The sequence below is a fragment of the Sinocyclocheilus grahami genome, unplaced genomic scaffold (genome assembly GCF_001515645.1).
Source record: "Sinocyclocheilus grahami isolate Dianchi unplaced genomic scaffold, SAMN03320097.WGS_v1.1 scaffold1076.1, whole genome shotgun sequence".
Taxonomy (NCBI): Eukaryota; Metazoa; Chordata; class Actinopteri; order Cypriniformes; family Cyprinidae; genus Sinocyclocheilus; species Sinocyclocheilus grahami.
Genome location: NW_015506255.1, coordinates 57,811 through 85,426, shown reverse-complemented (window position 1 = coordinate 85,426; position 27,616 = coordinate 57,811). Strand labels below are relative to the sequence as shown.

At 36.3% G+C, this 27,616-nt stretch overlaps 2 protein-coding genes across 2 annotated transcripts in view; both read left to right on the top strand.

Moving 5' to 3' along the window:
* LOC107566444 (protein polybromo-1-like) overlaps positions 1-13,899 on the top strand; it is a 22,285-nt gene extending 8,386 nt beyond the window's left edge. Inside the window, exons 13-25 of the mRNA XM_016251905.1 lie at positions 1,158-1,341; positions 1,980-2,137; positions 2,247-2,497; positions 2,624-2,773; positions 4,021-4,178; positions 4,363-4,546; positions 4,737-4,941; positions 6,146-6,347; positions 6,489-6,641; positions 8,406-8,555; positions 11,288-11,337; positions 11,542-11,755; positions 13,299-13,899. Of these exons, the coding sequence (XP_016107391.1) occupies positions 1,158-1,341; positions 1,980-2,137; positions 2,247-2,497; positions 2,624-2,773; positions 4,021-4,178; positions 4,363-4,546; positions 4,737-4,941; positions 6,146-6,347; positions 6,489-6,641; positions 8,406-8,555; positions 11,288-11,337; positions 11,542-11,755; positions 13,299-13,471 (2,232 nt within the window). The 3' untranslated portion in view covers positions 13,472-13,899. The remainder of the gene's footprint in view (positions 1-1,157; positions 1,342-1,979; positions 2,138-2,246; positions 2,498-2,623; positions 2,774-4,020; positions 4,179-4,362; positions 4,547-4,736; positions 4,942-6,145; positions 6,348-6,488; positions 6,642-8,405; positions 8,556-11,287; positions 11,338-11,541; positions 11,756-13,298) is intronic.
* On the top strand, positions 13,760-27,616 carry LOC107566443 (dolichyl-diphosphooligosaccharide--protein glycosyltransferase subunit 1-like). Its single transcript, XM_016251904.1, has 9 exons — positions 13,760-13,791; positions 16,442-16,730; positions 17,321-17,530; positions 17,737-17,929; positions 18,009-18,108; positions 18,197-18,335; positions 23,998-24,117; positions 24,201-24,446; positions 27,005-27,616. Exons 1-9 carry the CDS (start codon positions 13,760-13,762, stop codon positions 27,185-27,187), a joined length of 1,512 nt encoding a protein of 503 aa, XP_016107390.1. The 3' UTR covers positions 27,188-27,616.

Genomic DNA, 27,616 nt, shown 5'->3' with positions numbered 1-27,616 from the left:
GCAACCACTGTGCAGAAACAAGCAGAAACAAATACACCCTCAAAACTGTGTCAAGGTCAATAAGGGTTTTTGTTTTTTATGAGATAAAAAGACATATATATATATATATGTTATATAATCATGATTAATTGCATCCAAAATAAAAGTTTTTGTTTACATAATATATGTGTGTGTACTGTATATTTAGTATGTATATATAAATACACTCACATGCATGTATATATTTAGAAAATATTTGCATATATACATATTTATATTCATATAATTTATATTATATATAAATATATTTAAATATATATATATATATATATATATATATATATATATATATATATATATATATATATATATATATATATAACATTTACCTTGTACTTTTACATTGTTTTTTTAATTAATAATAATAATGATGTGTACACCTCACAAGTATTAAGAAAAATATGAAATTAATTTATACTTGTATAATTATGTAATTCATTTGATAAAATTTAAATTTGGTACAGTTAAAAAAAAAAAGGAAACCAGTATACCGATACAACAAATACATTTCTAAGAACTTGGTACATATGTTTTACATTCGGTTTTAAGGTCAAATTCTCGCTATTAACAAACCATTAACTACGACTTTTGCCTCAATAAACTCCTAATCTGCTGCTTATTAATAATTAGTAAGGTAGTTGGTAAGTTTAGGTATTGGGTAGGATTACGGATGTAGAATATGGTCATGCAGAATATGGGATTTATAAGTACTAATAAACAGCCAATATGTTAATGATAGGCATGCTAATAAGCAACTAGTTAATAGTGAGAATTAGTCCCTATACTAAAATGTTACTGATTTAAAAAAAAAAACATTTTTTCCCCTTTATTTTGGCCACAATTATTTGCCATTGATGCATTTACAGGAGTGACAAACATATTGTAACCACAAACCATATTTAAACAGGATCAACTTTTAGCATACTGTATATGTTTATTTATATACATACTGTATCAACAGTCACAGTTCTTTATGTTATAGACAAAGGAGATTCTCTCCTGTGTTTAAAGCAGTTGTCAGTCTCTGAACTAAACTTGGAGTGTGCAAGTTGCCAATAATTGTAATGTTTTGTAGTTCAGATGGCTGTTTATTAATCCTTTCACACTGATTTCCAGAGGCTGAGAAGAGTGAGGACACAGCAGGTGGTGGATGGAAGGGGGCTCTACAACGCAACTACAGCCAGGACTGCAGCTTCAAGGACAACATGTACCACGTGGGAGACTATGTTTATGTAGAGCCCACAGAACCAAACCTGCAGCCGCACATCGTCTGCATAGAGCGCCTGTGGCAGGATGATGCAGGTATTGCTTCATAAAACCGTTTATATGGCACATAGGTTGCTCTAAACACTGTTGATTGAGAATATACAGTACCATTTAAAATTTTGGGGTCAGTAAGATTTGAAATCAAAAGTGATTATAAAGACTTTTAGATTGTTATAGAAAAAAATCAGTTTTGAATAAATGCTGCTCGTTTGAACTTTCTATTCATCAAAGAATATTAGAGCATATTAGAATATTCAGCATATTAGAATGATTTCTGAAGGATCATGTGACACTGAAGACTGGAGTAATGATGCTGAAAATTTGATGCTTTGCCATATCCGGAATAAACTCGTTTTAAGGTAATTTAAAATAGAAAACAGTTTTCACAATTTACAATATTATTTCACAATATTACTGTTTTACTGTAAAAAAAACAAATGCAGTCTACAAAAACATTTTTAAAATCTTACCAATCCTAAACTTTTGAACATTAGTGTTTAGGGTTGCAAAGGGGTGGAAAATGTCTGGTACATTTCTGGAAACTTTCCATAAAATCCCTGGAATATTCAAAAAAATCCTGGAAAGTTTCCAAAATGTTTTCTGGAAATGTTCCATTTTTTTGCAACCCTATTAGTATTGCTGTTAAACTATGTGTATGTATTTTTCTTCTGAAGGAGAGAACTGGCTTTATGGCTGCTGGTTCTATAGACCCAACGAAACATTTCATCTCGCCACACGCAAATTTCTTGAGAAAGAAGCTTTCAAAAGTGACTATTACAACAAAATTCCTGTCAGTAAAATACTGGGTAAATGTGTCGTCATGTTTGTGAAGGTAATATCATTCAGCAATGATTCCAAAACATTCTCCGTAAACGAAACATATTTTTGCATTATTATACGATTGTAATCTAACTGTTCTGATAAAAAAATCTTTATTGCAGGAGTATTTCAAGCTTCAGCCTGACAGCTTCAGACCTGAAGATGTTTTTGTTTGCGAGTCTCGTTATTCTGCGAAAACCAAGTCCTTCAAAAAGATCAAGATGTGGACGATGCCCCTGAGCTCCGTGAAGTTCGTCCCTCGTGTAGTGCCCTTGCCTGTGGTTCGTGTGGCCTCCATGTTTGCACCCAAACAGGACAGCGAGAAGCCTCTTGAGGTGGCAGAGGATGGCAAAGCTGTGCCATTGATTATTAAATGATTTTAGCAAATGACTGCAATATAACAAAGACTGAAAAATTTAAGGGGGTCTGAATACTTTCCGTACCCACTGTATATATATATATATATACACATATGCCGCCTGACCATCAATCTGTGTCTTCAGGAGAGAGAGGATGTTACCATGGAGGTCAGTAATGGAGAGCCAGGCTGCCAGTACTATGAGCAGCTCTGCTACAACGACATGTGGCTAAAAGTGGGAGACTGTGTCTACATCCGCTCTCATGGGCTCGTACGCAACCGTGTGGGCAGGTAGGGGACCAATGACGAGACCAAAGAGTCGCTGTGTTGTTCATATTGTGGATCGTTGAAAAGTACAGAAAGGCACTATAAAGGTAGTATATTCACCCAAAAAATGAAAATTCTGTCATCTGGTCACCCTCGTGTCATTCCAAACCCAAACCCCTTTCGTTCATCTTCGAAGCATGAATGAGATTAGAAATCTCCGCTGAAAGTCCATCCCACTAAAACATTAAACGGTTCGATTCATATGCATTACTTTTACAATCTCTTCATGAACTTTTTGAAGCATCAAAGTCTTGGTGGAATGGACTTTCAATCATTAAAAATATTTTCACTTGTGTTTCGAAGCTTAATGAAAGTCTTGTGGGTTTGGAATGACATAACGGTAAGTAATTAGCTGGGTTTACATCCACAACACGACTGCGTTCCCAAACAGGAATCCTTAGATAGCATGATTCCGTTTATTGCATTTCATCTGAGCGCTCTGAGGCACACGTAATTTATTATATATGAAAAAAGACCAACCGTGGCTTCTCCTACTTCAGCAAATGACATTTTTCTTAGTGATATTGGTGCCAGTTTATCAGGAACCCTAGTGAAAAATAAATATACTAAAATGTATTTGAAATACATTTATTTTATGCTAAGTGTACTAGAAATACATTTACATATTTATGTACTTAATAAAAATACCCTGTAACGGTATTTTTAGTACAATAAACTGGTATACTTAAAGTCTGCTAAATTGAAAGAACTAATTTTGTGCTTAATGCACTTTAATTGTGCTTAAGTCCAACTAAAGATATACTGAAGTGTATTTGATTGTGCTAAAGTGCAACTTCTGCAAGTATACTTCAGGTACACTTTAAATGTCTTGCATTTAAAGGCCGATATTATTCAAAGATCATACAGTCCTCATCAATAGTGACATTAAAACACATTTTAGGCTTAATATTAAGAAATGTGCAATGTGCACAAGTAGTACTCCAAATAAAGTTCAAATCGCTAACGTTTTAATGCGACAATCCAATTGTGCGCATAATTTAAATTCGCAACTTTGGATGAAAGCATTGCTACTGATGACAGAACCATCCTTTCAATATGACTTGTGTGTAATATATTATAATATACAAGTCTGCTGAAGTCTTGAACATCACATTTGGTTACAAAATATGCAAGAACCAACGTTTGATGTCACTGATGTTACCAAACTTGATGTGAAACAACATGACAGTGTTGGGTTTGTGTTGTAATAGAATAGAGAAGATGTGGGTGCGAGATGAAGCTGCCTACTTTTTTGGCCCCATCTTCATCCATCCCGAGGAGACTGAGCATGAACCTACTAAGATGTTCTACAAGAAGGAAGTGTTCCTCAGTAACCTGGAAGAAACCTGCCCTATGACCTGTATTGGAGGTAACAGTATTTTTGGATGGCCTCGAATTTAAGTTCCATCATTGCAACTGTATTATTGAGTGATTACAAGGACATTGACTGAAGAACAGACAGAGTTATTTAAATTGAAATTACAATGTGAAATAAATAAGCGATTTGTTAGTTAAGTCTTTTCCTTCATCTGGACTGTATTTATTTTCCTCAGGGAAGTGTACAGTGTCTTCTTTCAAAGATTTCCTGTCATGCCGGCCAACTGAAATGCTGGAGGAGAATGTGTTGCTGTGTGAGAGCCGCTACATCGAGAGCGAGAAGCAAATGAAGAAGTTTAAAGGGCTGAAGCGCTTCTCTCTGTCTGCCAAAGTAGTTGAGGATGAAATCTATTACTTTCGGTCAGTTGCTTCTTGTTAACTACTGAAGTAATCCAAATGTAAAAAAAAAAATATATATATATATATATATATATGTACATAAGAAACAGACTTTATTGTATAGCGATGAGAGCTCATGATCTCAACAGGGATTGCTTGTTTCTGTCCCAGACTTGGACACTGGACTCATGCTTTTGGTTGTCTCTGTCAGAAAGCTTATAGTGCCTCAGAAGGAGCCTTCTCCACTGCTGGATAAGAAGATCGAGGAGTTGGAGGCCAAGTTTGCAGATATGACGGATGAAGAGCTGGAGGATTTGGGAGATGATGATGGAGACGGATCTGATGCTCACTGCATGCGGCAGCTTCAGACTCAGCTGACCAGCGACATGGACATGCTGCATTATGCACCCCCCCAGGTCTGGATTATGCTGTTACTGAAAGAAAATCACTTTTTCCTTGTTGATTTAGACTCGGAAGGGTCTGATGGTATTTTGTAACTAGCTGTGTTAGAGCAAGACTATTCATTATCTACATGAAGTCGTATCCATTTTGCAGCTTATTGTCAAAAACTGCCAACTTGGGACACGTAAACTGGCCAGCCACAGTTTAAGTTTAAGATATTTTGTGGTGGGTACAGTTTTAGAATTGCATTGTAGTGCCACAGTAAAACATGAAAAAAACAAAGGTTTAAGGTTTTGGGAATTGTCTCCGCTTAGAGTTGTAGCATTGTAAGATTAAATTAGTACTGGCCCCTTAAGTGTTTTATTTTTTTTTCACAATAAGAGTTCTCAAAATATTTTAATCTTGTTAATCTTAAAATGCTGCAACTCCATTCTTGAAAAGTTGACTAATTTTGCACAAGGCCTTTTTTCAAACGATTCCCGAAATATTAGTTATAGTTATGATAGTAAAGTGATAAAAATAAAAGTCTGTCATTTACTCACTCATAAAGTGTGGTCACATTTACTGTTGGTCAATTGAATTTTCACAGGCGGAAATATATTATTGTTAAGGGACATTTTTTGCCACAAACTTTTGCCAAAATTTGACTAATCACTAATTTGACCATACCTATGTCATTCTAAACTTGAATGACTTACTTTCTTCTGCAGAACACTAAATATGTTTTATTGGAGAATGTTGGTAACTTCCAATTTAAGAACAAAAAAAATACTGTGACAGTTTTTAAAATTCCTTTTGTGTTGCTCAAAGTCGTACACGCTTGGAACGTCATGAGGGTGAGTAAATGATGGCAAAATCTTCATTTGTGGGTGAACTATCCATTTAAGTCTTCATTTTTTAAATGTTACTACTTTATTCTCAAAATTTCAGGTCTTGTTTTATCCTGTTTTTAATGTGGCACTAAAACAGCATTGTTAATCTGAAATGAATTCTTGCTCAATAACAGCCCAGCTTGCATCATAGTAGCTCAAATCCAGTGACTTGTTCTTCCGTGGAAACTTGCTATGTAAAGCTGCCTACCCTAATCCTGTCAATCATATTAAAACTAGGGATTTCGAAAAAATTTGGAGAATGGATGGACGAGTGGACGAATCAAAAGTACCATTAGCAGCCTTTATGCATGTTGCCTAAGTGATCAGTATCTCATTTTGTCCACAGTCCACACCAAAGTCAATTAAAGGTCTGTCAAAGAAGGAGGGGGCGAAGAGGAAGATCAACATGAGTGGCTACATCCTCTTCAGCAGTGAAATGAGAGCCGTCATCAAGGCCCAGCATCCTGACTTCTCCTTTGGAGAACTCAGTCGACTGGTGGGCACAGAGTGGAGGAACCTTGAGGCCACTAAGAAAGCTGAGTACGAAGGTGAAGTGTTGAATTTAGCCATTTATCACAAAAGAAATTTGCCTGGAAATCATATGTGGACACTGCTGCATGCATGAGATACAATGTCTCCAGGTTTTCCATGAAACATCACATTGTGTTTATCTTTTGTCATCAATTTAGAGCGGGCAGCAAAGGTAGCGGAGCATCAGGAGCGAGAAAGAGCAGCGCATCAGAACTCCCCAAGAGCAGGTACCCCAGTAGGGGCGCTCATGGGGGTAATACCTCCCCCGACCCCCATGGGGATGCTTAGCCACAGCATGACGCCTATGGCAGGTAACCCCTCGCAGATGTGGTGGACAAACCTTTCTGGTGCCACACAGAGCTGCAATAAGAAGCCTAACTGCTAACACACTCATCCCCAGTGCACTTTCCATCTTCAGCCAATCCATTCCTTCTGCAAAACTGCCACGTTTTCTGTATGTGATTTTGAATGCATGGCCTTTGTCATCCATCAAAGAAATATTGCATGAACTATAACAATCATGAAACTTTACTACCCCTTTTGCATTGGAATGATGCTCAAACATGGATTCTGTGAAGTTTCCTCAGAATTCCTACGTTTCCACTGACTTGAAAGCTGAAAAGTGATGGAAGTGATTGTTTATCAAAAATATTTAATTAGGCATCTTTATACTATCATAAGCTGAATAGAATAGTGTGTAACAAATATGTAAAATAATGTAAAATAAATATAAAAAGATGCACAGTATATAATTTATTGGCCCATATATGAATTTTTTTATTTATTTATCAATATAAGTTGATATTGGTTATTTAATTATGCATGCAATTTTTCCTATTTTTACATTTATATTACCTTTCCTATATCTAACACTTACTCAAAATTACTTGTTAATAATTTATTATTAATTGCTACTAATTTAATAACAATTAAATGTAATCTTTCACAAATCTCAAAATGAGTGCTCACTTTTTCACTTTGTAGCATTTAAAACTATTGATTTTAATTTATCTTTAATTAAATACATATAAAGAGGTATAGAATTTTAATATCAGCCATTTATCACATACAACATGAAGAAAAAAAAAAGAAACTGCATCAGAATCTGCTAAAATTTTTATACTGGTTCATCTCTAAAATAAGTTCAGTTGGATGGTACAGTTTTGGTACTGTTAACTATTAAAAATGTGTTTGTTAATTGAAATAAAGCTGAAATAAATAAATAAAAATTTAAAAGATATATGAAAATGATGCTTTGACAACTAACTAAAAATAAGTTTAAATTAGTGCTGTCAAACGATTAATCGTGATTAATCGCATCCAAAATAAAAGTTTTTGTTTACATAATATATGTATGTGTATACTGTGTATATTTATTATGTATATATAAATACACGCACATACAGTATATATTTTGAAAATATTTACATGTGTGTGTATATATATATATATATATATATATATTATATTTTATATTAAATATAAATATATTTAATATATAAACATAACATTTTTTCTTAAATATATACATGCATGTGTGTGTATTTATATATACATAATAAATATACACAGTATACACACATATTATGAAAACAAGAACTTTTATTTTGGATGCGATTAATCGCGATTAATCGTTTGACAGCACTAGTTTAAATTAAAGAACTAACATTACTAAAACTGAAATAAAGCTAAATAGAAATCATTTTAATACTAAAATAACACTGGACAAAACTGGAGAAAAACAAAGCAGTAAAATAAAGTGTACATAAAATGGTTAAGGTTCCTGCTTCCAGCAGCCATTGCAGAGATGACTTTTCAGACCACTTTTTCACTTTTCTTCAGTGGAAATGCATTGGTAGGGGCCAGAGTAATCACAGCTCTGGTGCCCTCTTAGTGGAAAAGGTGTGTGTGTGTGTGTGTGTGCTGGGTTTGACATTTCATTGTGAATGATAAATCAGCTGACATCCTCTAATTGTAGTTTTCTTTTTACATGTAGTGCATGAATTCATTCTCATAGCTGCATTATATACTGATGCATGCATATGTTGTGTCGCCACCTTCATCTTCCTCCAAAGGCATGATGGGTAGTTACAGGCCACCCATGCAGCCCTTTCAGGGGTCTGTCAATGGCATGATTAACTTGGCCGGCATGCCTCCGCATCCCATGAGGCTGCCTACCTTACCCCTCTACTCCCCGTGGGGTATGCCTAGCATGCCATATCCGGGTAAGGACCACTTCACAGCCACACATCCCCACTTGCAGTTGCTTCCTGTCTGCCTCTCCAATCCTAACAAGAGGGGCTACCTGTACCATAGGCTCAGGGGCTCAACTGAGCAAAATGTGTGCCCTGGCCATGACTAAACCAACTGAAGAGACTCCCAAGGTTCTGTAGAAGAATAGTTATAATAGTTGTCATCATTTGCTCAAGCCTTACAAAGTTTGAAACATGTATGGCTTTCTTTCATTCATAGAACACAAAATTTGATGTTTTGGTAACACTTTACAATACGTATTTATTTAACATTCGTTAATTAAAGGGATAGTTCACCCAAATAAAAAAATAAAATTCTGTCATCATTTAGTCACCCTCAGGTTGTTTCTTTCTTCTGTTGAACACCAGAGGTGTAAAGAGTACCTAAAAACCATACTTGAGTAAAAGTACAGATACCTTACTGTGAAAATTACTCCACTACACGTTACAAGTCACCAATTCCAAAACAACTTGAGTCAAAGTCTTAGAGTATCTGATTTTAACAGTACTTAAGTATTTTACTTATACTAAATGTAGGCTCAAAGAAGCACTAGTCAAAGAGACATGCCAGCGAAAAACTGTAACGTTGTGGAGAAGCTGCAGAAAACAGGCAGAGGCAAGGATCTATGTGCTGGTATTTCATGGAAAAACTAGAACAAACAATAAGGCAAAAACAAAAGGGAACAAAGAACAGAATGACTGGCAAACAGACAACCATTACATTCAACAACTCACAAGGAACTAAAGAACAACTAGGGCTATATATACACACAGGGGAATAACAAACTGACTACAAACACCACGGGAGACAGGAAGTGACATAAAAGTCCAGGGCAAGGCACAGAGAGCCGAAGCCTTCTTGCAGTGAATGTGCTGGTTTGGGCCTCATTGCCGGCTGCAGTCAAGTCCTCATCTCATATATAAAACAGCTGTGATTCACAAATACTTGGTAAGGAACTCGCATTCACATAAAGTAGCCTTGTTGACAAGTTTGGGTGATTAAGGGCAAAACGCAGTACTTGTAGTGACCTGTAGCAGACAGTATCACGTCTTTTGTAGCAGAAATAAACTGCCGCAGAAAAAGATAGGTCCATGCAAAATGTAATGTGTAACTGCAACACTCATTTCAAATGTAGTGGAGTAAAGAGTACAGATACTCATTCAAAAATGTAGTGGAGTAAAGAGTAAAAGTTGCTAATATCTTTGATACTCAGTACAACTACAAAGTACCCGAAAAGATACTCAAGTACAGTAACTAATTGCATTTACTCCAATACTTTACACCTCTGTTGAGCACAAAAGAAGATTATTCTGAAGAATATAGGTAACCAAACAGAGTTGGCACTGACTTCCACAGTTTGGAAAAAAGGGGGGTAGTCAATGGGGACCATCAGCTGTTTGGTTACTCATATTCTTCGAAATATCTTTTGTGTTCAGCAGAACAAATAAATTCATACAGATTTGGGACACTTTTTGGGTGAGTTAAAGATAACAGAATTTTCATTTCTGGGTGAGCTATACCTTTAAATACATTAGTTAACGTACTTAAATATGAACTATACGTTTACAGTATTTATTAATGTTAGTTCTTGTTAATTTCAGCATTTCCTAATACATTTTTTAAATCAACAGCTGTATCTGTTAGCATGAACATGATCTAACATTAACATAGGTTCATAAATTCTGTATTGATCATTGTTAGTTCATAATGTATTTACTTTGCAAACAAATAAGTCCTTATTGTAAAGCGTTATCAAAATATTGCCAATATTTTGAATAATATGCTAGCTTTTTTCCATATCACAAAAGTAATAGTGACTTTGGGCATCTAAACTTTAAAAAGGACTAAGGTCTGTAGTAGGCAAAAAACAGTATGTGAAAAGACTAGTATGTCTGAATTCATAGTATTCATAAAAGAGTAGGCGAAAATTACCCAGATGGCTTACTACTTCCACCGAGATTCAGGAGTGCACATGCGATGCATAAAGTACTACCCATGAGGCCACAGGAAGGGAGTCGAGAATGGAAGGAATAGGATGCAACTGATGCACTATAGGTCACATGACAATTCAATTCAAGTTCATTTGTATAGCGCTTTTCACGATACAAATCGTTGCAAAGCAACTTTACAGCAAATTAAGTTTCTACAATATTTAGTAGTAGCTTATGACAACATGGCAGATATATTACATCTAGATTGCATTCAAACAACACACACATGCTATATAAAATATACTTTTTTTAATGGTATGTTTTTAACCAAATGTAGTGCCTACTCAGACAGTATGCAGTTTTGTGCATATGACTTGTGTGATGCATTTCAAGTCTTCTAGAGCCGTATGGTACTGTGAGAAACCAATTTTCATTAAATAATTTAGTAATTTAAATAACTATTTAATGAAAATTGGTGTTTGCCTGATTAGCAAAGAACATAAAGACCTTAGGGTATTTATTTGCAGTGTACTTTTAGAGTAGACTTTGGGAGCTTGACAGCCCCTCTTATCACTATAAGATTTTGTCATATGGAAAAGAGCCGCATTTCTCTTTTTTGCTTGATTTAGGATAAAGATTTCACTTCAGATGTCTACATTTCTGTGGATTTCACCATAAGCTATTAAACAGATGCTAATGATTTCAGCATAGAACATAAAGACCTTAGGGTATCAGTCTCTTATTCGCAGTGTATGCTGATTCATCTTTCACAGGTATAAATGGAATGGCCCCAGGGTCTACAGGAAGCACTTATGGGATTCAGGTAATGCTCATTTTGAAAGTTTTCTCATTTATCCCTTACATTATACTGTTAAATGTTTAATTTTAGAAGATAGGTCAGGTGGCTTTAGCTGCTGGGGTACAAAAGGAAATGAAAGACCAACTGCTTTTAATTTTTGTGTTTCTTAAAACTCTGGTGTTAATATTGTGTCGTATTGAGGTTCTCTAAATCTTTGGGTTTTTCTAGATGGGTGTGATGAACTCAGGCCAGCAGGCCCCGCCACCTTACCCGGGGCAGGGCCAGGTTGGGCAGCCCGCTCTGCAGCAACCCTCCACCCCCATATTTGTGGCTCCTCCACCCAAACCCCAGCGACTGCTCCATTCAGAGGCTTACCTGAAATACATAGAAGGACTCAGTGCTGAGTCCACTACTGTCAGCAAATGGGACCAAACGCTCTCTGGTGAGTAAGATGGCAGATTTATGTTATGTTAGTGGTTGACTTGCATGGGTTATTTTTCATGACCAATACAGATACTTAGAGATCAGGGCAGCCAGGTGACTCTTACAAATTCTATTGAGAGATATCAAGGTCACATGTCACCCCAAACTCAGAGTCGAAAACACCAGCAAACAACAATGGCAGAGGCAAGACAAAAGAGAAATCCACAAAGGCAGGCAATGGTCAGGGCAGGCAGCAAACAATCAAAAAACAAGGAAACAGTCCAAGGATCAAAACACAAGAAAGGCAAAACTTAGGAACACTGAAACTAGGAAACACAGACAGCTAAACATTCAATCACCAGCGATATGAGAGTGTGTATGTGTGCCATTCTTATAGTGTGAGACTGATGAGGTGATGAGATACAGGTGATTGCAACTGGTGATGAGTCCGGGCAAAGGATTATGGGGAATGTAGTCTGTGTGAATGTGAGAACAGTCTGGAGGGGAAAGCCCTCTTGTGGAGCTCATGGGCACTCCAGCTGGTGATCATAACAAAATGATTAAGACCATTAGCCATTAACATTTTTAATGTTTTGATAGAAGTCTCCTGTGCTCACCATGGCTTCATTTGTTTGACCACAAATACAGTAAATACAATAATATTGTGAAATACTATTACAATTTAAAATAACTATTTAATATGAAAGTGACGTGACATGTGACCCATATTTGGAATTAGTGCACTGCATTTAACCCATCCAAAGTGCACACACAGAGCAGTGAACACACACCCGGAGCAGTGGGCAGCCATTTATGCTGCGGCGCCCGGGGAGCAGTTGGGGGTTCGGTGCCTTGCTCGAGGGCACCTCAGTCGTGGTATTAAAGGTGGGAGAGAGCGCTGTACATTCACTCCCCCCATGAGACTCGAACCCACAACCTTTGGGTTACGAGTCCGACTCTCTAACCATTAGGCCATGACTTCACCAATAATATATGTTTAATATATGTTTAAATGTAATTTCCTGTGATGCAAAGCTAAATTTTCAGCAGCAATTAGTCCAGTGTCATATGATGTGATAGAATAAATAAAAATATATGTCATATAATAAATATAAAGAAAACAAGTAGATATAATAGAAAAAAAATAGAGAACGCTGGTGTTAGGGGGTCAATTTTCTATAATAAATAGAAAAACAAGTAGACAGAATAGAGAACTGTTAGAGGGTAATTTTTTTTTAAAGAAATAATTATTATATATTATCATTGTGAAAATGTATTCTTCAAAGATTCTTTGATGAATAAAAAGTTTGAAGAACAGCATTTAGCCTATTTGAAATAGAATATTTTATGTAACATTTATAATTTTTTTGCTGTCTTTTGAGTGGTAGCTTGTTTCAAGCTATTGTATTTACTTAGAATTGAAACATTTTAGAAAAGTATTAATAATGTTAGAAAAATGTGTAATATCTACTATCAAGTCTGTCTTTTGATTTTGGAACTGATGCTAGGGTTGCATTAGAAATCTTAAAATGGCCAAATATTGTCCTTGTGTGTCACTTCAGCTCGCAGAAAAGATGTACGGCTCACAAAAGAGCAGGAGAGCCGCCTGCCCTCTCATTGGCTGAAGAGTAAGGGAGCTCACAAGACCATGGCTGATGCTCTGTGGCGACTACGGGACCTAATGCTACGAGACACACTAAACATTCAACAGACGTATAACATCCAAAACCTCTGAAGCATTCCTCCTCATTCTCCCCCGACAAGATGAGATGTTCTTAGTGTTTTAATGTTGTGATCAAATAACGTTCTGTTTAGGCTTTTGTAATGCTAAATATCGTCTGTTGGCTTTGTTAGTGTTGATGGTTCTTGATGGCACTTTCAATTGGCTGATTTTGTATGTTGGCTATTCAATGTTCTTAGTCCAATTTAAACATTTTCATAAAATGTTGAACTTTAAAGTGTTGACCTTAATGTTTGTGCACTGTAATCTGTGAAAGGGTTAAGTTAGGATTGTTATGAGAGAATGGTCGTTTTGGGGTCTTGGTTCAGAAAACGGTATACAACAAAAAGTTAATAAGCCTATTTTTCATATCATCCCAGTTGTATTAGCTAAAAACATTTTGGAATGGACATCATCTGTCTATTGTTTCAATAAACTAACAGTGACAGAACATAATTGTTTTTGTATTTCTAGAAAAAGTATGTCTTATTTTATATAAAAAATAAGTATGTCAGGACTCAGGAATGATAAGTAGTGTATGTTTGTGTATATATATATATATATATATATATATATGTGATCAGTGTTGGGGAAAGTTACTTTTAAAAGTAATGCATTACAATATTGTGTTACTTCCTAAAAAAGTAACTAATTACGTTACTTAGTTACTTTTTATTGAAAGTAATGCGTTACGTTACTTTTGCGTTACTTTTTTAATCTGGGCTGCACTGTAAAAAAAATTCTATAGTTTTTACTAAATAATTTTGGCAGCTGTGGTTGCCAGAATAATTTTGTAAAAAATACTGAAAAGCTAAACACATTTACGGCCAAAAACTGTACATTTTACAGTATAAAACTGATTTACAAACAAGAACATTTGAATGTAAACCAGCAAATTCAACAACGCACACTGCTATTAAAATCTGTTTTGTACCTTTAACATATTGACAACCACCATAATAATACTGATAACCACCATAATAATGCAGGTGGTAAAAGAATGCCACACGAAGAATCAAAGCTCATCACAAGTAGCTTCGCCACAAGCAGAAGTATATACTAATATATAGAAGGTGCACAGAGTCATTCATGCAAACACAAAACACACATGGTAACGCACATGATACTTAAATAATGCATTCAACTTTCATTAAACAACAGAAGATGTAACAAAGACCAAATGTACATAACTGATAACAAAACTATTAAAAAACATGATTATTTAAACAAAATACTTTCAAATGTGGAGTGTCACGCAGGGAATTCTGGGAATATCAGTTAACAGTTTTTGACTGTAAATTCTACATTGATTTGTTCATTTTTACTTCTAAAAACTGTACAATTAACAGCATTTTACTGTAAAATGAAATGTCTGGTTAGATCTTTTACAGTTTTTCCCTGTATTAACTGTGTTAACTTACTGTTAACCTATTAACATTTTTTTCCCCGTAGCGTTTTTACAAAATTTTACAGTAAAAAGTACACTTATTTTTTACAGTGTGGGCTTGCTTGTTTGCTTTTAATAAAAAAAAGTTATATTTATTTTACAAAATTTTACAGTAAAAATTACACTTATTTTTTACAGTGTGGGCTTGCTTGTTTGCTTTTAATAAAAAAAAGTTATATTTATGGCAAATGTAAAAGCCCTTTCACACCAAAAGCCTCAGGCTGAATGAAATGTAAATTAACGTCTGTACAGTAGAACACAGAAGAAGAAAGTTCAACACTCTTCAGCAATAAAAAAAAGAAGAAATGTTAGTTTATCTTCTGTCATTTTTGCTTATTAGTGTGGTTGAATTGGATCACTGAAGCTCAGCAGCAAATTGGTTAATAAAATGTGATTAAATACATAAAGGATATTTGTATTATTTGACATATTTAATGATTGCAGCTTTGAGTCATATTATGAGCTGCTTTTCACTGTTTTTATTAATTTTGAGGAAAACTAAATCTGAATTTTTTTTTTTTTGTGAGTGAGATGAATTAATGCATGTTCACATTTATTCTAGAACTAAAGTAGCATCTTACTCCCGATTTCTCTCAACAAGGGGAGAGCTTTCAATCAATAATTGGGAAAACAAAGTAACTTGCGTTACTTATTTGAAAAAGTAACTCAGATATTCTCTTGTAAATTAAAAAAGTAATGCGTTACTAGTTACTTGAAAAAAGTAATCTGATTACGTAACTCGCGTTACTTGTAATGCGTTACCCCCAACACTGTATATATATATACATATACATATACACAGAGGCGGACAGTAGTGAACTATTTTTACTTTGCTGTAAAAGTACTTTTCAAGTGTCTGTACTTTATCAGAGTGTTTTTCTTTAGAAAATTTTACTTCACAACATTCCAAAGCATAATATTGTACTTTTTACTGCACTACGTTTCATATTAAATATCATTTAATACTTAATTACATTAGAAATCTATTACTTTCTTACGTTTACTCAAGTAAAAGTAATTCAAAGACTTACTTGAGTACAAGAACGTTCTACATTTTAATGTTCTTAAGTATTAAAGGTAAAACAAACAACAACTTTTATTTATGAAATGTAGTGCAGTAAACACACACACACACACACACACACACACACACACACACACACACACAGAACTTGTCAAATGTTTGGAGTAATGCATTTTTGTGCTCACCAAGGCTGCATAAGTGAAGGGGGAAAGCAGCATTTATTTGAACAATGCCTTGGGGAAAAAACAGTTAATCTTAAAACATAAATACATAAACCCAAATAGGAAATAAAACAGTTCTCGAATAATAATTTATAGTGTCTGTATCCTAAACTCCTGAAACATCGGTGTCTCATATTTTAAAGCAGTCAAAGCAATTTGGGAAAGAGATCAATGTGTGTATAAATATTGAGATGTATTTTTGTTATTATTATTTTGTAATTAAATTACGAAATTCCGTTACATGTAAGTAACTTCCCAACAGTGCTTACCACAAGCTTCTGAGTGTCTCGCAGACAGTTGCCGTCATCTCTTGCTCCGGGTGCTAAACTGCGGGTGAAGGTTGAGACGGTGTTCAGTCACGTGCTGAAGCCCTTCCCCACCCACATCACCCAGGCCGAGCGACAGCTGGTGGTCTTCCAGGGGAACCACTACCTGTACTCCCCATACCCCACCCGCTCACAGACCACCCGCGTACGCCTGGCCTCCAAAACCGTGGAGACCTACACCAAACTGGGCAACCCCACCAAGAGCGATGAGACTGTAGAGTATGGACCGTTCAAAGATGTTCCTCCCTTCAGCCAGGTGACTGACCACAATAATCACTGTGTTGTACTGTAATGCTCTTTAAACTGTGTGTTTGTGATAATATTGTCATTGCCTGGTAATTATGAAATTTCTTTACAGCATGCATCAGTTTTGTTTTGTTTTCTCTGCTCACCAAGGCTCATTTATTTTTTTCACAAATACAGTAAATACAATAATATTGTGAAATATTGTTACAATTTAAATTAAATTGTATATGTACTTATTTATATAATTTTTTGAATGCAATTTATTTTTGTGATGTTAAGCTGAATTTTCAGCGTCATTACTTCAGTCTTTAGTGTCACATGATCCTTCTGAAATCCTCAAGAAACATTTCTTATCAATGTTGAAAACAGTTGTGCTGGTTAATATTTTTATGGAAACCATGATGCTTTTTTTTCCTTAATGAATTTTGAAATACACTTTTTTTTTGTAACATTATAAATGTATTTACTGTCACTTTTGACCAATTTAATGTGTGCTTGATAAATAAAAGTATTAATTTCTTTCAAAAGCAAAATCTTACTGACCCCATATTTTTGAATGGTAGTGTTTTTGAAAACCTTTTGAAAACTGCTGGTTTGTAGGATGCCATGAAGATCCACTATGAGAACAACACGCCTTTCATTACCATCAGCAGCGTCACTCGCACTATCGAGGTCTCTCACTGGGGCAACATCGCCGTGGAGGAAACCATCGACCTGAGACACACCGGGGCTTTCCTGAAGGGGCCTTTTTCCCGCTATGACTACCAGAGACAGTCTGACAGCGGCATTTCATCAGTCAAATCTTTCAAGGTGTCTTAACTCTCTCTTCTTATTTGTATTAATTATTTGAACGCATTAGTATGTAACAAAATGATATCTGGTCCAACATACTGGCTCAGCTAAAGGTGGCATCCCAGTAGTCAACTCTAAAAAGCAAGTTAATATATAAGCTTGAAACTGGCTTAAGTAGAGGAAACGTTTGGTTTTCTTCAACTTACTTTTATATCTTCTTGCAGACCATCCTCCCAGCCTCTGCTCAAGATGTGTATTACCGTGATGAGATCGGGAACATCTCCACATCTCACCTCCAAGTTCTAGATGATTCCGTAGAAGTTGAAATCCGTCCCCGGTTCCCGCTGTTCGGTGGCTGGAAAACACATTACATCATTGGTTATAATCTTCCCAGCTATGAGTATCTCTACAATCTGGGTGGGTGTCTGGTATCGAGTTGACAGATTCAAATATTTTCTATTAATATAAACTCATGTTACATCCTTTTGTCCTTTAGGAGATCAGTATGCTCTGAAAATTCGTCTGGTTGATCATGTCTATGATGACCAGGTTATTGACCAACTAACTGTGAAACTGATCCTTCCTGAAGGAGCCAGGTAAGCATCTGATATGCATTAGCATGAGCAAACCTCACAATCAAGTTTGAAATTTGGTGATTTACCACTACTCTGTTGTTCTCCCCAGAAATATCCACGTGGACACTCCCTACCCCATCACCCGCAGTCAGGACGAGCTGCATTACACTTACCTGGACACCTTCGGCAGACCTGTGCTGGTGGCCACCAAGAACAATCTGGTGGAGCAGCACATTCAGGACGTTGTGGTAAGCTAAGACTTGCATAGAAGCCTTGCAACAGGGTCATTTTAAAAGGGAGGGATACAGAACCTCTGTAAAAGCATTGTCTTCCTCAATCCTGTCCTGTTCTTGTACTCTTTACAGCAGTGCAGAGAAAATATCGACTGAACATTTTAGCTTTTTTATCGTGTAGTCTAGATCGGTATAGAGAACTTAATTTCTAAAATAGTAGAAATGACTAACTTAAAAATAAAAAGTACAAGTTGTAAATGCTTTATTAAACTGGAAATTAAAGGTGCAGTAGGAGATCTTGGAAAATGATAGCTTTAGCCTGATAGCACTGAAAGCGAACATCCCACCCTCCCTGCAATCGCAGTCTAAAGCCAGTCTTACAGACCAGAGACAACATTGCTACAATAGGCTACATCAGCGGTTCCCTTGATAGCACTGAAAGCGAACATCCCACCCTCCCTGCAATCGCAGTCTAAAGCCACGCCCCCCTGAACGCATATACACTCACAGACCAGAGACAACATTGCTACAATAGGCTACATCAGCGGTTCCCAATTCCAGTCTGCGCTCCCCTCCGCTCTGCACATTTCGTATGTATCTCTGTGTGTGCTCTGTGAAGTGGACATCACCGGATATTCCACCATCCAGTTCGAAGCGAGCGTATATGTTCCATACAAAGGGCATTAAAGTGTGCGAGACGTAAATTTTAATTGTATTTATTTGCAGAGGTATATTATATCACACTTCTCTAGTAAGTTTTGTCTGTGTGTGAAGACGCTGCGCAGTGCAAATCAGTGAATGAATGTTCCAAAGTGAAGTAAACTTCAACGGATTTCCCCCGCTCAGAGAGTAGTGAGCAATGAACACTGTGTAGGGATCATATCGAGCGGAAACCCAGTTCATGCACGTAGCTCACTTCTAACGAGCTGGTTATCTGAATCGGGTGTGTTAACTAAGTGAGACATGCAAAATATGCAGAGCGGGGGAGCGCGAGGACTGGAATTGGGAACCACTGGGCTACATCATGTGTCAATCACCGGTGAGAGAACTTTTTAAAAGTACTACAATACCAGGAAGGAAGAGCGAATGAAATGGAAGTTTGTCTGCCATTCTTGCTCTGTCTGCACAGCGTGTGTGAATGCGCTGATGACGTATCCTGTCTGCTCGAACAGGGTGCGCAGAGGTATGCAGATACATACGTTGACAGGCAGGTAGGAAAGCCAATTAAAATGCTCAGACAGAGCGTTTTGATTGGCCGAACATTTCTTGGTCCTACGCCTTCCACAGAATATATAAATACATTTAGACCAATTAACTTAATGATTGCTATCGGGATGTGAAGAGACTTTCAACCAGCATAACAAAAAATGTTTCTGAAGACAATCACCTATTGCACCTTTAAATGTTACAAATCCTATTTAAATGCTCTATTTAACTGCATTTTTAAGTATAAACGAAATGGTTTAATTTTCTTTTTGTTAATTTGAAAACATTTTCTTCCTTTTTTTAAAAAAATCCATATTATTCGAATAATTCTTTTAAAATTATTTTCTAAGCTCAATTTACATTTCTTAAATCTTAAGTATTTTTCCTCTTGCATTTCTTTTTTTTTCTTTCTTTTAATCTGCTTTTACACAATATAAGATTCATAAACCTCTTTTTTTATTTTTTATTATACTACAGTATTGTTTGGACACTTTAATTCAGTGTACAGAAGGTCGTGGGCGTTTACTTCAGTTTCTAAACAAAAAGCTGAGCAGCTGCAACAGGTTCTTTCACAGTACACGTAGAAACATTGGGCCTCATTCAGGAAATTTGAGGAGTAATTTCCCCGTAAAACAGATTTTCAGATTTGATCGTTTAACATCATGGGTATGTTAATGAATTGCAGTCATTCATAAATTGGGTGCATGTGCACACTCTTTCACAATTAGCTTAATCCCCGCCTATGAATTACACCTTGTGTAAGTAACATGTCCAGGAATGCTATGGAATCTTCTGGACTCCCTTATCAGTTTTGACTCCAGGATATTGCATAAATGCAAAAAAGACCATATAACTAACGATATTTCAACCAGCATAACAAAAAATGTTTCTGAAGACAATCACCTATTGCACCTCTAAATGTTACAAATCCTATTTAAATGCTCTATTTAACTGCATTTTTAAATATAAACGAAATGGTTTAAAATTTTATTTTTGTTAAATTGAAAACATTTTCTTCCTTTTTAAAAAAAATATTATTCGAATAATAATTTTTTAATTATTTTCTAAGCTCAATTTACATTTCTTAAATCTTAAGTATTTTTCCTCTTGCATTTCTTTTTTTTTTTTCCTTTTAATCTGCTTTTACACAATATAAGATATTCATAAACCTCTTTTTTTATTTTTTATTATACTACAGTATTGTTTGGACACTTTAATTCAGTGTACAGAAGGTAGTGGGCGTTTACTTCAGTTTCTAAACAAAAAGCTGAGCAGCTGCAACAGGTTCTTTCACAGTACACGTAGAAACATTGGGCCTCATTCAGGAAATTTGAGGAGTAATTTCCCCGTAAAACAGACTTTCCCGAAAACCCTCCTCCGGATTCACAAACACTTCGTAAACATCAGATTTGATCGTTTAACATCATGGGTATGTTAATGAATTGCAGTCATTCATAAATTGGGTGCATGTGCACACTCTTTCACAATTAGCTTAATCCCCGCCTATGAATTACACCTTGTGTAAGTAACATGTCCAGGAATGCTATGGAATCTTCTGGACTCCCTTATCAGTTTTGACTCCAGGATATTGCATAAATGCAAAAAAGACCATATAACTAACGATAAATATTTAATTAACGTGCGTCAACCAAAGAGTTTTTAGCCAGCTGAAAAAATGTCAGGTGCTCTTCTGAAAATGGCCAGATGGCACTTGAGAACGCTTTGGTGGCACAACTGAGATGCTTTGGTTGCTATGGTCCACAGTAGTAACATATTACTAGCATCTCGTTTTGAAGAATATTACTGAATATAAAAATGCACCAATATTAACTTGTTCAGTTCTTGTACATGTAGGATGGTTGGTCGATGTGATATTTGCCACGCCCCTCCTTCATTGATTGGACGGCTAAGTAAAAAGTGACAGTGACGAGTGCTTTTTACCCAAAGTTGAACAGTTTTTAACTCTCAGCTAAAATAAAAATACAGGGTAAACAAACTTGTTAAATATTATTTCAGTGTCATCAGTTTGCGAAAAAGAATACATCATGTTTACACATGGTAAGGAACAGGTGTACAGTTCTTTAACAACTAACATTTTGAAAATACGAACATTTTCATGAATTCGAAAGTTTACTTCCGAACGGTTTTACGAACAATTTACACAAGTTCGTTCTGCTCATGTTTCATGATTAAAGCCCATTGTTGTTGTTTTTTTTATCATTATTCATGCCAGTATTTATTTGCAGAGGTATATTATATCACACTTCTCTAGTAAGTTTTGTCTGTGTGTGAAGACGCTGCGCAGTGCAAATCAGTGAATGAATGTTCCAAAGTGAAGTAAACTTCAACGGATTTCCCCCGCTCAGAGAGTAGTGAGCAATGAACACTGTGTAGGGATCATATCGAGCGGAAACCCAGTTCATGCACGTAGCTCACTTCTAACGAGCTGGTTATCTGAATCGGGTGTGTTAACTAAGTGAGACATGCAAAATATGCAGAGCGGGGGAGCGCGAGGACTGGAATTGGGAACCACTGGGCTACATCATGTGTCAATCACCGGTGAGAGAACTTTTTAAAAGTACTACAATACCAGGAAGGAAGAGCGAATGAAATGGAAGTTTGTCTGCCATTCTTGCTCTGTCTGCACAGCGTGTGTGAATGCGCTGATGACGTATCCTGTCTGCTCGAACAGGGTGCGCAGAGGTATGCAGATACATACGTTGACAGGCAGGTAGGAAAGCCAATTAAAATGCTCAGACCGAGCGTTTTGATTGGCCGAACATTTCTTGGTCCTACGCCTTCCACAGAATATATAAATACATTTAGACCAATTAACTTAATGATTGCTATCGGGATGTGAAGAGACTTTCAACCAGCATAACAAAAAATGTTTCTGAAGACAATCACCTATTGCACCTTTAAATGTTACAAATCCTATTTAAATGCTCTATTTAACTGCATTTTTAAGTATAAACGAAATGGTTTAATTTTCTTTTTGTTAATTTGAAAACATTTTCTTCCTTTAAATCCATAAATCCATATTATTCGAATAATTCTTTTAAAATTATTTTCTAAGCTCAATTTACATTTCTTAAATCTTAAGCTCTTGCATTCTTGCATTTCTTTTTTTTTTTTCCTTTTAATCTGCTTTTACACAATATAAGATATTCATAAACCTCTTTTTTTATTTTTTATTATACTACAGTATTGTTTGGACACTTTAATTCAGTGTACAGAAGGTAGTGGGCGTTTACTTCAGTTTCTAAACAAAAAGCTGAGCAGCTGCAACAGGTTCTTTCACAGTACACGTAGAAACATTGGGCCTCATTCAGGAAATTTGAGGAGTAATTTCCCCGTAAAACAGACTTTCCCGAAAACCCTCCTCCGGATTCACAAACACTTCGTAAACATCAGATTTGATCGTTTAACATCATGGGTATGTTAATGAATTGCAGTCATTCATAAATTGGGTGCATGTGCACACTCTTTCACAATTAGCTTAATCCCCGCCTATGAATTACACCTTGTGTAAGTAACATGTCCAGGAATGCTATGGAATCTTCTGGACTCCCTTATCAGTTTTGACTCCAGGATATTGCATAAATGCAAAAAAGACCATATAACTAACGATAAATATTTAATTAACGTGCGTCAACCAAAGAGTTTTTAGCCAGCTGAAAAAATGTCAGGTGCTCTTCTGAAAATGGCCAGATGGCACTTGAGAACGCTTTGGTGGCACAACTGAGATGCTTTGGTTGCTATGGTCCACAGTAGTAACATATTACTAGGTTTTACGAACAATTTACACAAGTTCGTTCTGCTCATGTTTCATGATTAAAGCCCATTGTTGTTGGTTTTTTTATCATTATTCATGCCAGTTCTACTCTGCTTCTACAGTACAGGTGCATTTGCTGAGCAGCTTCAGATTTTCATGTAGGATGGTTGGTCGATGTGATATTTGCCACGCCCCTCCTTCATTGATTGGACGGCTAAGTAAAAAGTGACAGTGACGAGTGCTTTTTACCCAAAGTTGAACAGTTTTTAACTCTCAGCTAAAATAAAAATACAGGGTAAACAAACTTGTTAAATATTATTTCAGTGTCATCAGTTTGCGAAAAAGAATACATCATGTTTACACATGGTAAGGAACAGGTGTACAGTTCTTTAACAACTAACATTTTGAAAATACGAACATTTTCATGAATTCGAAAGTTTACTTCCGAACGGTTTTACGAACAATTTACACAAGTTCGTTCTGCTCATGTTTCATGATTAAAGCCCATTGTTGTTGTTTTTTTTATCATTATTCATGCCAGTTCTACTCTGCTTCTACAGTACAGGTGCATTTGCTGTGCAGCTTCAGATTTTTCCAATGGAATTGAAGTGCATGTAAAGTTGTCAAAAATGCTTTCAGCAAAAGTGAGCCAGTTGAGTAACCCCAAAAGTGAGTATTAACTCTGTTTCTCATTAGGTTCACTACACCTTCAATAAGATACTGATGCTGCAGGAGCCTTTGTTAGTGGTGGGATTGTTCTACATCCTCTTTTTCACTGTCATCATCTACGTGCGCCTCGACTTCTCCATCACCAAGGTGCGTCTGGAGCTCACGGTATTGTTGAAGTGACTGAAGGTGTCACATTAACTAAGCTGTCGTTTCCTCATTTCCTCCGTTAGGATCCAGCAGCAGAGGTGCGCATGAAGGTGGCCTCCATCACCGAGCAGGTCTTGACTCTGGTGAACAAGCGTCTCGGTCTGTACCGCCACATGGACGAAGTTGTGAACCGCTACAAGCAGACCCGCGATACCGGAGCACTGAACAGCGGCCGCAAGACCCTGGAGGCCGAACACCGCACCCTCTCCAATGACATCAGTGCATTACAAGCCCGTCTCAAAGCAGAGGGCTCCGATCTGGCTGAAAAAGTAGAGTCAATCTGTTCTAAAGCCCATCTTTTACCATATTTCAAAATTCTTAAAGGGATAGTTCACCTAAAAATGAAAATTCGGCCATTAATTACTCTACCCTCATGTCATTCCGAGACCTTTGTTCATCTTCGGAAAAAACACATATTAAGATATTATTGATGAAATCCAAGAGCTTTTCTCACTATAGATTGAAAATCGGTTCAAATATGTGACGAATCAAATCGGTTGAGATGCCAAACATATCGCTTTTTTTTTTTTTAATTATCGCTAAATTTATAGGACTGTATCTCTGAGGGGAACTGGCTGTCTTTAGAGAAGTTTATGTGGTATTTTCTTTTCATCTTGCCTCTGAACGATACATATTAAAGTAGAGTTTGCTTTGTTTACAGCGGTAACTCAGGACTATATCATTGCTGTTCATAAGCGCCACCTGCTGACAGAGTGTGAATTTGCGTTTCATTCAGCTCGTCTGCCGATTTATTCAGATATGTTTTATGTAGTATAGTTTCACAAAACTAAAGTCAGACCATTCTGTTTTTGCTTCAGATTTCAAAATTATACAGTCTAATTTAGATTAAAAACTGCTCCATGCTGCATGTATGCAGCATCTTTGTTTGGATCATGATTAAAATGCAGTGGTTGCCTCATTTTAAATGGAAAGAGCACAGCCTTAGTTTGTTTAAACGAAGAGATTTCGTGTTTGTGTAACTTGTTTGATTTGTTTAAAATTTCAATTTAGTTTTGTTATTTCAATTTCACAAAGAAATGTGCAGCAATAGCCTAATAAAAGGACACCTTTTTAGGGGTGTCCCCAACAAAGGATTTACTTAGTCGAATCTGAATTTTTGAATCTTGCTGATAGTCGAATCATATGTTTGGGGGCAGGGGGCAAAATACATTACCAAGAGAGACATTCGACAGTGATAATTACTGACCTTAACACACAGGGAAAATGTGTAATGGATGCCTCGCAGATACAAATGGGGTAAATAATGTTTTATGTTTTGATTAAAAGATAGTTAACATTAAACGTCAGTTAAAATCCTAAGAATTCACAATATTTTTTACAATAGTGCTCTCATTATAACATGTATATTACCGTAGTTATTAATGTTCTGCATTTCTGTTTTGAGCTGCGTGCTGAAGATGACCAGTAGAGTGAAGCGTTTGATAGCAGGTTTTTAGTCAATGGGATTTAACTCATCATTTATCTCATATAGAATACGCTTCGTTATTTATACAACATAGCGTTAATATTATGACTTATATGCTATCTGCACAAAATGCCCCGAATGCACATGAACGTGTCTGCTTTGAATGAACTCATTTTGTGGACGCGTTCTTCACGCAACAACGTGCAGAAACACGGCTACTAAACTCTAAAAATTCACATTTATAATAGTGTTCTCATTATGTTGTGTATGACAGTCCCAGTCATAGTTATTAATATTCCGCATTGTTGTTTGTCCCGCTCGCGCTGAAGAGATAATCACCGTACAATGAAGCGCTTTACTGCAGCATAACTCAACCAAATGCATCTTATATGAGATAAATAATATATACACAATATATATGAACCGGCTGAAATGTTTTGAAATCACTTGTACCCTACGTAATCGAATCGAGTCAATTTGAGTCTTGTTACAGATTTAAATCCCTGCCGCCAAGATGCTCCTCTGTCTGTCACGGATTATGGAAAGTGAAACTTAAATCTATAGTGGTGGTTGGATTTATTCACGCACGTTAAAATATTTATTTGAAGCTTCTTTCTTTTCAGATTCTTATTTACAGCATTATCATAATAGGCTGTCTATTAACTTATTGGGAGAAAATCGGTAGTTCTGTGTAAAATTAGACATTTGAGCACCCCCATATAGCCAAAATGGCATGATCATAACACCCCGCGAATATTCGACTGTGAGATTGGTATCGAATCAGGCTCCTCCTATCGAAGCATCGAATCTTCGACTATTCGGGGTCACCCCTACACCTTTTAATTTAATGTATAATGTCTTCAATCTCATTTTGTTAAAAAAAAGCGTGAGAAAATCGAATCGGGAATCAAAAACGTCAATCGAATCGTGAGTTGAGTGAATCGTTACATCCCTATTTCTGACGCAAACTATCATGTTCAAGGCCCCTAAAGGTAGTAATACTTTGTTAAAATAGTCCATGTGACATCAGTAGTTCAGCCGTAATTTTATGAGAGTACTTATTGTGTGCAAAGAAATAAAAAATAACTTTATTCAACAATTTCTTCTCTTCCGTGTCAGTCTTCGGTGTACCACGATGAAGAGAGAGAAATTGTTGAATAACTTTTTTTTTTTTTTTTTTTCTTTGCTCACAAAAAGCATTCTCGTAGCTTTATAAAATTAAGGTTGAACCATAGCGTTGTAATTCCCTTGCTATGGAGGGTCAGAAAGCTTTCGGAGTTCATCAAAAATATCTTAATTTGTGTTCCGTGAGGGTGAGTAATTAATGACCGAATTTTTATTTTTGGGTGAACTGTCCCTTTAAGCTGGATTTTTCTTTTTTTTCTCTCTCTCTGTCTGCAGGTTGGTGAGATACAGAAGTTGGACAACCAGCTGAAGGATCTGGTGTGCCGATCCTGTCAGGAGGCCGAACGCCTGGTGGCTGGAAAGGTGAAGAAGGACGCCTACATCGACTCGGATAAAACCCTGTCAGGCAAGAGGCAAGAGCTGGTCAGCCGCATCGACAGCCTTCTGGATGCCTTGTAAATCAAACATCAGATGTCCAGTCTTCAGCCGGGCCATGAAACAGTCCCCGCCCTCAGAAACCGTCACCCACACTCAGACTGGACTGACAGATCAATCGTGTACACTCACAAACAATATGCATCATTCTGTGAACATCATACTTGTGTCTTCATAGGACGGGAAGGTGATTTTTTTGCAGGATATACATGTTGTTTTGTGTTGCTGAATGTGTGTGATTTGGAAGAGGGTTTCGTGTGTGTACTTCGATGCAAAATCTTTTTATGTTTTTTTTTTAGTTTCAAGTTTCTAAATGTCAAATGCAGTCTTCATTCACACAATCCAGCAGACTGGTTCCTTTTAATATTCATCTGCAGTTTTGGAGTCGGGTTTGAATTGAAATTAGCTCTACAACCCTCACCTAAAAAAAACACCTTTGCACTTATTGTTTCC